The sequence below is a fragment of the Panthera uncia genome, chromosome F1 (assembly GCF_023721935.1).
Source record: "Panthera uncia isolate 11264 chromosome F1, Puncia_PCG_1.0, whole genome shotgun sequence".
Lineage (NCBI taxonomy): Eukaryota > Metazoa > Chordata > Mammalia > Carnivora > Felidae > Panthera > Panthera uncia.
The window spans coordinates 21,859,920-21,870,618 of NC_064813.1; the positions used below are offsets into that span (position 1 = coordinate 21,859,920).

General features: G+C 35.8%; 1 protein-coding gene across 1 annotated transcript in view; it reads right to left on the reverse strand.

Annotated features, from left to right (window-relative positions):
* HMCN1 (hemicentin 1) overlaps positions 1–10,699 on the reverse strand; it is a 463,881-nt gene that overhangs the window by 189,240 nt on the left and 263,942 nt on the right. Inside the window, exons 31-35 of the mRNA XM_049634070.1 lie at positions 5,712–5,990; positions 4,922–5,203; positions 4,093–4,201; positions 2,692–2,861; positions 1,309–1,463 (exon numbers count right to left, since the gene is read on the reverse strand). Coding sequence (XP_049490027.1) covers positions 1,309–1,463; positions 2,692–2,861; positions 4,093–4,201; positions 4,922–5,203; positions 5,712–5,990 — 995 coding nt within the window. The remainder of the gene's footprint in view (positions 1–1,308; positions 1,464–2,691; positions 2,862–4,092; positions 4,202–4,921; positions 5,204–5,711; positions 5,991–10,699) is intronic.

Genomic DNA, 10,699 nt, shown 5'->3' on the forward strand with positions numbered 1-10,699 from the left:
TCCTTCAACTCATTATCTTATAGGGGTCTGGTAACTATTTAAAGTGAAGATTTGATTATGTCACTCCTCTCTTAAAACTCTTCAAAGATCTCTCATGGATTTAAGTACAAATAAAACCATTAATATTATTTAAATGCCTTCTACCCACTCTTTGGTCCCCTCTCATACCACCTCATCTTGCTCTCTTCAGTCCCCTGGCTTGCTGTCAGGTCCTCAGGGGGTGTCATGCTCTCCTTTATTTTAAGTTGCTTGCCCATACACATCTTCTCTGAAACACCCTACTCAGTTCTCTTCCATTAAGTCACCTATTCAGTTCCTATGTATTCTTCAGATCTCTGCTCAAAGACTTTCTCTATGAATTACCCTCATGTCTAAAGCCTTTCCACAATATCAGTTCTCATACTTCTCCATATTTTCTCTTAAAATTACTCTTTATAGTTTCTAATTAAAGTTTTATATATGTATGTTATAAACACCTATCTCCCAGAGAAACAGTTGCTTACTAGCAGTATGCTTTAAGGCTTCATAATGAATCTCTCACTAGCACAAATGTATACAATTAATTCCATAGGACTTGGAACAGGAATAATAAGTGAGCAGATACCCATCACTTCTTATTCGGAAGAGAACTCAGCACATCGCTCATTACTGCAAACTCACTACAAGCAAAGTTCAAGCCCACATTAGTCAATTAACTTGGTCCTAGGAGCAAAATCTATTAATTCAGATTTTTCAATGCACTGTTTAGATTATCTAAGTTTGAAATATATTTATTTATTTAAAAATATGTAATGAGGTAAAGTTTTATGTCAGAGATTGTATTCAGAGTGAAGCATACAGAAATGAATTTATTCAGACAGCGTCTCTGTCCTCTGGAAGCTTATAAACTAAAGTATTTTTTTTTCAAGACTTATTTCACTTAGGTTTATGTAAATATGATTTTACCTCAATCTTAGTATATGATAAACACATTGGGGATACTCTGAGTCAATATGGATGAACACTGTTCATTCATCCATGAAACATCATTTTTTCAATACTTAAAAGAGGCATGCATCAAAACAATAAAAATACCAACCAATAAGTTAAAATCAGTATCATTATGATTATTAGTCTTTAATTAATTTCATTCTTCAAATCAAAATATTAAGTTAAATTCTAAAAACTATAAGGAAAACACATACTGTTTTAGTAAATTTTCTATAGTCTGTCCAACAGGAAAATCTACAATTAGGAAAGAAGAATGTGATAGCTCTGAGAAGATCTAGGTAGGTTTCACATTTTGGGCTAAGCAATATTGATACTTACTTTGAGATTTCCCTGGGCAGTGTTCACAGGTTGGCCATCTTTTAACCACGTAATAGATGGATTTGGAATGCCATTGGCAATGCACTGCAAAGTGATAGGCTTGTATTTCACTATGGCTCTCTCAGAAAGATCTGGGGATTTGATCGTTGGAGGTACTAGATTCAAGGAAGGAAAGGAAAGGAAAGGAAAGGAAAAGAAAGGAAAGGAAAGGAAAGGAAAGGAAAGCAAGAACAGAACAGGGGAAGGGAGGAAGTGAGGGAGGGAAGGATGGATGGAAGGAAGGACAGTGGGAGGGAGGGAGGGAACAAAAACCATAATCAGTGGAGTCAAATACTTAAAAATCCGGATGTAAGAACCTGAAACTTTAAAATTTAGAAAAGGGGAAATTCCTATTTTAACAAACAATGAAATAACTTTATCTCATGCATTTAATTTAGTCTTCAGCAATTTTAGATGACCTATTTCTTAACTGTGGATTTCTATTCTTCAAAGAATAAGTAAAATATATTTACAGCAACTGTAATCAGCATGTATGTTTGGCTTACACCTTTTGGTGTGTTTTCCCAATCTATTATGATCCTCCCTTTCTCTAGAACTACCTCATTAAATCAGGGTGGGTTTCCCGTACCTGTATTTATTACCGCAAGACTCTGACCCCAGTAAGAATATTGAATACAGAATGGTAACTTGATTTAAGCTGCCAGAATTGGAACTGAGACTGAGAAACAGAGTTAGCTATATTTCATCCCAGGATTGGAAAGGCAGTAAAAACGTCTGCATGGACAGAGGGAAAAATGTTGATGTTCATAGAAACCTCTACTGAGGGTTCCAAATGGCTCTCCAGTCTCCCATTGCAGTCTCTCCTTTCCCAACATCTGCAGACAAGTGAGACATATAATACCCTGGGCAGAGGGTTGCCTCATCATTACACTAATGGTTCTGATCCTTCTGTGCTAGTTCTGTGAATATTTTACGTACCCTGGATCCTGCAGAACACCCTTACCTTCTATTTTGGAAATGACTTTATTCACACTCCCTCCTGTTTTGACTAAACTCTGGAGAGCGGACACAATCCCTTTACTTAGAACTTGCTGCCTGCCTATTCTATCTTATTTGGCCTCATTCCTCAGACCCTGGCATTCTATGCAGAATCACACTAACATTTGAATTCTGTATATTCATTTACACAGGTCTCTTGGTTAAGTCTCTGTGTTAGTAAAGTGCCTTCCAATCTGCCATACAACTTAACTCAAATTCACATACTTCATATTACTTTCCACAACTCAAGATTTATCCAGATTACTGAGCTACCATCTGAATTAAATAATGACCCAGTGCATAAGCTAATTTTAAATGTAATGCTCTGGTCTCTTCTCAGCGTACCATGAACAGTAACTTCAAATTCCTTCTTGTGGTCGCCAGCAATGTTTGTTGCCACGCAGCGATAAAGGCCCGTATCTGACACCTGAGCCTGGGCAATAACCAATTTGCGTCCATTTAGCAAAATCCTGAATCCATCCCTTTCATCAATTAGCTGGCCATCCTTTAGCCACCTATAGAAACAAGGCAAAAAGAAGTCTGGAGATATATTTTAAAAACTAAGTTCTAGAGGTGTGTGTGTGTGTGTGTGTGTGTGTGTGTGTGTGTGCGTGCGTGTGTGTGTATCTCGGAGGAACTAGAACCATTTATATATTAAAAAAATTTTTTTTAACGTTTATTTATTTTTGAGACAGAGAGAGACAGAGCATGAACGGGGGAGGGTCAGAGAGAGAGGGAGACACAGAATCTGAAACAGGCCCCAGGCTCTGAGCAGTCAGCACAGAGCCCGACGCGGGGCTCGAACTCACATACCGCGAGATCGTGACCTGAGCCGAAGTCGGACGCTTAACCGACTGAGCCACCCAGGTACCCCGTACCATTTATATATTAAAATGTCTCTGTACATACATAGATATATAAATTCTCAACTGTATTTGCCGAATTCTCTATTTGCCCATTCTATAAAGTGAACTATAATGGGGAAAATAAAAAAGTAAAGCTGGCCTAACACAGAAGTTGGCATATTGTTGGAGCCCCAGTAGCTATGTGTTTTCTTCATTTTTCTATTAATGTTAAGGAACAGAAAGAGGCAAATGCCCCTAAATATTATTCACTTCAGATGTTTAAATAATATTAACCAGCAATGTGAATACATTCCTAAAGCATCTGTAAAATAAAAGACTGAAACCACATAGCATTATGTATTTTTTCATTTCTTATGAGTTATCACTTTCCATTTTACTTTATAATCATATGTGAACATATGTTATTCTCTTAGTTGACTAACTGCTCCTTTGCATATCCTGCACCTTGGAAATGAAAGGTTAGGTATTCACAAATGCTTTGTGAATGAAGAAATAAGAAAAAAAATTGGTAAACACATATGCATGGTAACTTCCTCTATTTCCCTAATATGTCCAGTACATTACTTTTTATTTAATCATTCATTAAACATTTCAGTTCCTCAGGAAGATCTGACAGATACTGCTTACTAGTCTCTCTATAAACTGAAAATGTAATTTCTCAGAGCATAAATGGAATTCGTCTAATTGAGCAGATTTAGGGGCCCTGTTATTATAAAGCAAAAGCCGCCTTTGTATACAGAGTATGTCTTTTAAAAGAGGAGCATAATGAATATAATTTTATATGGCCGCCTTTTAATGACACAGGACTTCTTTCAAGATAGCTCTAAAACACGCAAATAAAGAAGTGGGAGGTATTTAGAAGACATACCAAAACCCTTACATGATAGTTGGTGTGGGAGAGCCTGTCACTTGACAATCTAGCTCCAGTAAGTTATTAACCATCACAATGAAGTAAGATGTCTCATCTCCTCCGTCTATAGCTGGTGGCACTAGAAAACAACAGAGATGTAGCATACAAAGAAACGTACACAAGAAAAAATATACTATCCTTTTAAGCAGTACTAAGTTGCAGTTTAGAAGGTTGACAAGTATCATAGGGATTTGATACACCAAGGGGATTTGAAATATAAAATAAATTTTACCATACATACTTGCCAGGATCAGGGAATGTATTTTTGGCATACTGTGGATTTTTCTCAATTAATCTACCACGTAGGTGCTGCTGATGCCATCTGAATATAAAGCTAGTTCATAGTTTATTTTGCTTATTTTCATAATGATAAGAGAAATGAACCTCAAATATTGGGCCTCTGTTCAAAAGTCTTTAATTTATAAAAAAACAGAGACTAAAAAGGTTGCAAGGTGACTTCCCAAAGCCCAGAGACAAAGTTTCCTGTTGTCTAGCATAGCGCTCATGACAGGGGACCACGTTATCACTCACTGCAATCAGATATTGTCATAGATGTAAAATGCATCAATGCACTTACAAATACAAAGTGTGCCTGTCAAAATCAGTGGAAGATTTGCGTGGGTTCTTAGATCTTGGGTCTGGTGATAAATCCACCACTCAATAATGTGCAGGTCCAGAGTTGAACAGATAACTGAACCTTCTGTAACATCATTTTATGATTCCATGACCAAAAAACATTTAATAACATGGTCAGGTTTTGCTATGAATCTGGAATCCAGATTGTGGCATCCTTATTTACCTAAGACATCAACTTCGTATTTGATTTCCTTTTCTCCTGCCACACTGGTAGCCACACATACATACTGTCCCCGGTCAGCTTCTAGGGTACTCAAGATTTCTAGTTTCTTCCCACCAGCTTCTGTACGGATGTTGTCACTGGTTTTCACAGGTACGCCATCTTTTAACCAGGTGAGAACTGGAGGAGGGTTGCCAGTAGCTTTACACTCTAGTGTCAGTGAATGAGCAATAATCACTTGCTTACTCAGAGGCACAGCCAAGTCACCTTCAATCATTGGAGGAACTAGGTAGAAAAAAGTAACATTTCAGGCATCTTCGAAATCCCAGTTGAATACAGGAGATTTTGTTTTCATGTAGTTTGACCATAGAAACGATATACATGTCTGTCTCCTTCTAAGCTGTTAAGGAAAGAATTTCTTGGGTTAGCTGATCTGCAACTACTGTCAATATTGTGGGATACTCTGTACTACGTCTCGCTTACAAAGGGTAGATAGCAGCAGAGAATGTTCTTAGTCCTGAAAACAACTTTACCTCGTCCATAAAAACCAAATGGTCTAGATGCTCCACGTGCCATGGACAAATGGTTGGGCAAATGAATGGACCGCCTCTTGTTAACTGTATCTTTTTAAAATATTTTTTCCAAGTCATGGGACAAATTCTTCCCATTTCTATCCATGCATATTGAAAATGACCAAACCCACCAGGACTTTATTAGTGAATGAATTCGATGTTGGCATATTTGAAAGTATAGACAGAAAGGCATATGATTACAGCACATATTTTTTCCTTACCATAGACATCCACATGGAATGATTTTTCAGCAGTTCCAGCAACATTGGTGACATGACACGTGTATGTTGCTGAATCAGAAACCTGTGCTCGAGGGATATGAAGAAATCGTCCTTTATCAATATAAAGGGCTTGTGAGCTGGATATGACTGGCTGGCCGTCCTTATACCAAGTAATAGCAGGCATTGGAAGTCCCCGAGTTTCACATTCCAGTTTAATTATGCTGTTGATCAGTGCTGATATTTCTGTGGTGACATTCCCTCCTTTAATACTAGGTGGTACTACAAAGGATTGCAGAAAAGAAACAAGTCTTTTAGCTTTAGCTTTAGCTTTAGCATCTGTACCAGACTCTTAAATGCTGTAGGTGTTTAAAGAATGCATTTAAAGTAGATGTGAATTAAAGACAATTAGGAACTCAATGATTTATCTATCTACTGATAGTCAACTGCCTGTCTTCTCAATCTTTATCACCTTCCTCTTGGGTTTTGATTTCAGTAAGAGCAGAAAGTCACAGGGTTCGTTTCAGGGGTTCATTTAAGTCCAATAGATCGTTACATAACTAGTTTGACCATAGAAATGATATACATGTCTGTCTCCTTCATTACATAACTAAGAAAGTTATGTTGAACAAACAAAGGGAAACAAAATAAAACCCCACTTAAAGTGGATATGATACATTTGAAATGAAGCCAAGGGACCAGGAAATGTCACATCCTGTACAACTGCATGCCTTCTCCCCGCAAAATACTAAAGGTCTAAGTGCCTTGAGAACCAGTTACTGGGAAGAGCTGCGGAATCTTCCAACTTTTGCTTCTTACAGGTTTTTGTTTCGTTGTTGTTGCCTTTTTTTTTTTTTTAGCTGCCAAGAGTTGATTCACTCAACTATACTCATCTAACCAGCTACATGTACATCTTCCGTAATTTAGCAACCACATTCCTGGCCTCACACCACATGAGAACTCTGTGTGAGTTGGAAAAACGACTCAAGTGGCTCAATCCTGCTACATCTTTTGACTCTGGTCATTCCTGTACATACAAGCCTGTAGCAGGCTTGTGCTACAAACTGCAACAAGTTAAAAGAAATCAAATGGCATGTGCCTGAACTGGGAGTACCTTAATATTATTTTATGAAACTTTTATTTTAGAATAGGGTATATTCTAGAATGCTTTTCTTACAGTTGGACTAAGGTTATAGGTTTCAGGAGGAAGATCATGGAGGTAAAACACCCTCCTCATCAGATCATATCAAAGGTACAAATCATCAGCATGACTTATCACTGATGATGTTAACCTTAATAATCTGGTTGTGGTAGTTTTGCTAGGTTTCTCCTTTATAAAGTTACTCTCCTTTCCCCCTTTTTGGGGAAAGGGATCACTCTTTTCAGCCCATACATATGGGGTGGGGAGTTAGGTTCTATTTTCTTGAGAGGAGAACACCTACGTAATTTTTTTGGAGTTATCCTATATAATTTTGTTTCTCATCCCCAATTTATTCACTTATTCAACAATTTATTTATATCAACATGAATTCATGGAAACTTATTTTATACTTTGGGTTATGATCTAAATACTACATGGTTTAATTTGTTGTTCAGATCAATCCAGTTTTGACCACTGGGAACCATTTCATTTGGCTCCTATGTTCCTTTGGCATATTCACACCATGCTACTATTTTAGTACTTTTTTACCTTCTGGCTCTACTACATGCTGTAGGCTTATCTTGTATATTCCCTGCCCCAGCCCTAGAATTAACCATTTTTCTGAGAAGCCTTGGTTCCTTTAAGTGGAAAAAGATATTAGAAAACAAGAGCTGGATGTGAATAGAGTACCATAATATTTTCTGATAACCGTTCTCAGAACTAGCTCACAGTGACAAACATTCATATACACATTTCTTTTTTGTCACACATAATTTAAGGAAATATCTACTACAGTGTGAAGTAAACCTGGTGGTAGGATAATTTTCCTATAACGTAGTTTAATATACAGCTCAAGGAAGCCAACTATGGTTCATAGGTGAGGCATGGAGATGCTAAGCTAAGAATACATTTTTAGATTTTTAAATGGTTGGGAAAAAATCAAAATAATACTAATATTACTTTGTGACATGTAAAAATTATATGAAATTCAAACTTCAGTGTCCGTAAATAAAGTTTTATTGGTATATAGTCCCACTGATTTGTTTACATATTGTCTATGGTTACTTTCTCCCTCTAATAACTGAGTCAGGTAGTTGCAAAAAATAGCAAATACGGTGTTCTCATTGTTTCTCACTCCTGCTGAGCTTACCATCAATTTAAGTGACACAGTTATAACTCAACAGCATTTCAAATTGCCATGCATATCACCATGGCATGATATTTTATTTTATTTTTATTCTCAGTGCATACTTCTCATGTCAAAACAAGAAAGAGAAAAGTAGATTTTAAAACACCTTTTTAAAGCACAACACAGGATTATTTTGTTATAAATGAATGGCAAAGCATCATTTATTTTGTAATAATACTATTGCTGTTTTGAAAGATTACAATACACACTAACACACTAGATTCATCATGTTATTTCCAATTCAAAGGAAAACAACAGTTGGATAAATCATAAAATGTAAAATGGACTGACTCATAATAACAGAATTTCTTCTCAAAAATAAAAAGTCAAAATGAGGCTACAACCAAAAAAAAAAAGTTTTTGAGTGGTTCATATGTTAGCCAAGCAAGAAAAGCCATTTACCCACAGTGATTTAATTAAAATCAGGGATGATCACAGTCAGTAGTCACAGAAATGTGTCCACAGAAATCTTAAATCGCTGTTTGAGATTATTAGCCTTTGCATCACAATAATTGCTGGAAGACATGAGACCACTGGGAGCAACGTTGATAGTTAATTCTTTTTTAAACGCAACTTTCTGAACAGTATTCTTGGCTCTTGGCAAACTTACAGATGTTACTGATACTGCTTTTGGTTTGAGGAGTCAATGCCAAGTCTGAAGAAACTAAGAATTAGTCTCTAAGAATAGTCTGCATGGAACAACTACAGACAAAAAATATTTTCAAAGAAGTCTTAAAAAAAAAACCAAAAAAACCCACTAACTCCAACCTGAAGTGGAATCTGCTAAGATATGGTACAACTGATGGTAGCAGGAAAAGGCTTCGACAAATTTATAAAGCTTATTAAAATACAAGGTTTTAAAAGTCTATATTCCTTGTGTTACTTACCAGCAAGCACTCTGTGTAAAATATTCATATGTTCTGGAATCAGAAGTGTCAATGGTATATTTTATTTGCTCTTATGGACTTAAACATCATCAGTTCCATGAATTTTTTGTTATAAGTAGAAGCTGAATATAAAGACTTGTCTACCATTGAGCAGTTCAGCGCCTTAATGGTGCTAAACTTATATTTTAATTTTTTGAGCTCAGTGCTGAGACTATTTTTTCTGAATGAAAAGAACTGTCCTCGAACACTATTACTGAATACTGTTGACTGATTTTGGAAATTGGTTTTTGCTACAAATTTGCTAATGTTTCTTAATGAATTCAACCTAAAATTACCAGATGAAAACAGCACTTAAGTGCAAAACTTATACTATGGTAGTCATTCTGTCTGAATCACAATTATGTCAAGCGACATTTATACATTTCCCATGCTGTCAAACAAAACTGAGATCTCCATTGCCCTACAGATTTGCCCTGGATATATTTTCTGAGCTCAAATTTCAGTTTCAGCAATGTCTGTTAGACCTTGATAAAAATACAAAGGAAATTTCCATGTTCAAACTTCATTTATCTCTGAGAATGAACCTTTAATTATTCAGTCTGCGATACGGCATGCTAGAAGTCAATTATCAAAAGAATATAAGAGAATTCTATAAATGCTTTCCAAACAATGAGTATGGTCATTTAAAATAATATGTTTGTGAACTGATGTCAGTATTTGACAGTATGTCTACATGCAAAAACATTTTCCAAGAGGAAATACATAAAATCTCATTATAGAACAACATTGACATTAACATGAACATTTGCAATCAATTTTAGTGAGAGGGATCACTAATTTTGACCTCCACTTAAAATATTACCCCTTCCCTCCAAAGAATTCCATTAATCCAATCTGTAGACTTGTATGACAAAAAATTTTATAATTTTAAAAATTATTCAAAAAAAGAATATTATCAATAGATAATTAGTAGAAATTTATTTCTATCTTGATATATAAATACCTACATAGTATCTTTGACTTTGTCTCATGGTCTGCAAAACCTAAAATATTTACTATCTTGCCCTTTATAAAAAAGGTTTGCCAAGTCTTGCTATAGATAATTAATGAATACAAATTCAAGCCACCATTTTGAAACCTTAAGGAAGAGCATTTTATTCAGATTTAAAATTTTAATTTTGCTTTGAGACTACTTATGTCATATGTTAATCTGTAAACATATATCAAACTTTTGGTTCAAAGTGCCTAAATCAGCTGGCTAGCCTAATTAGTTGGATGACACATTAATGAAAGGAAGAACATATGTTCAAATAAGTCCCTATCCACCATGAATGTTTTACAAAGGAATATCATTTGTATGGGAAAATATCTGCATTTTTGAAGTTGAGAAAAATTACTCAAAGAACATTTCTAATTGACATCAGAACAACACACCATCTACTGCTTAAATTTGCCAAATAAATGTCACTTCCTATTTCAATTTAATTTATATATACTTTTCTGGGACCTTATTTCTGTTTGACGAAGGTTGTTACAGATAAAGGTAATAAACACACTGCACATTAAAATGCACTGCACATATACATTCAAAGACTTACACACACTTTGGGGAAGCACTTAGACTTCTTAAACTCAAACATGGACCTCAAGTTAAAAATCTTTGCCTCAGAATTAATAGCTATGAATTTGCACAATCTCCCCCTGGGACATTAAAAGCTCTTTTATTTCCTTCCTTTTTTCACATCTTTCCCCTCCCTCTCCGCCCCCCCCCCCC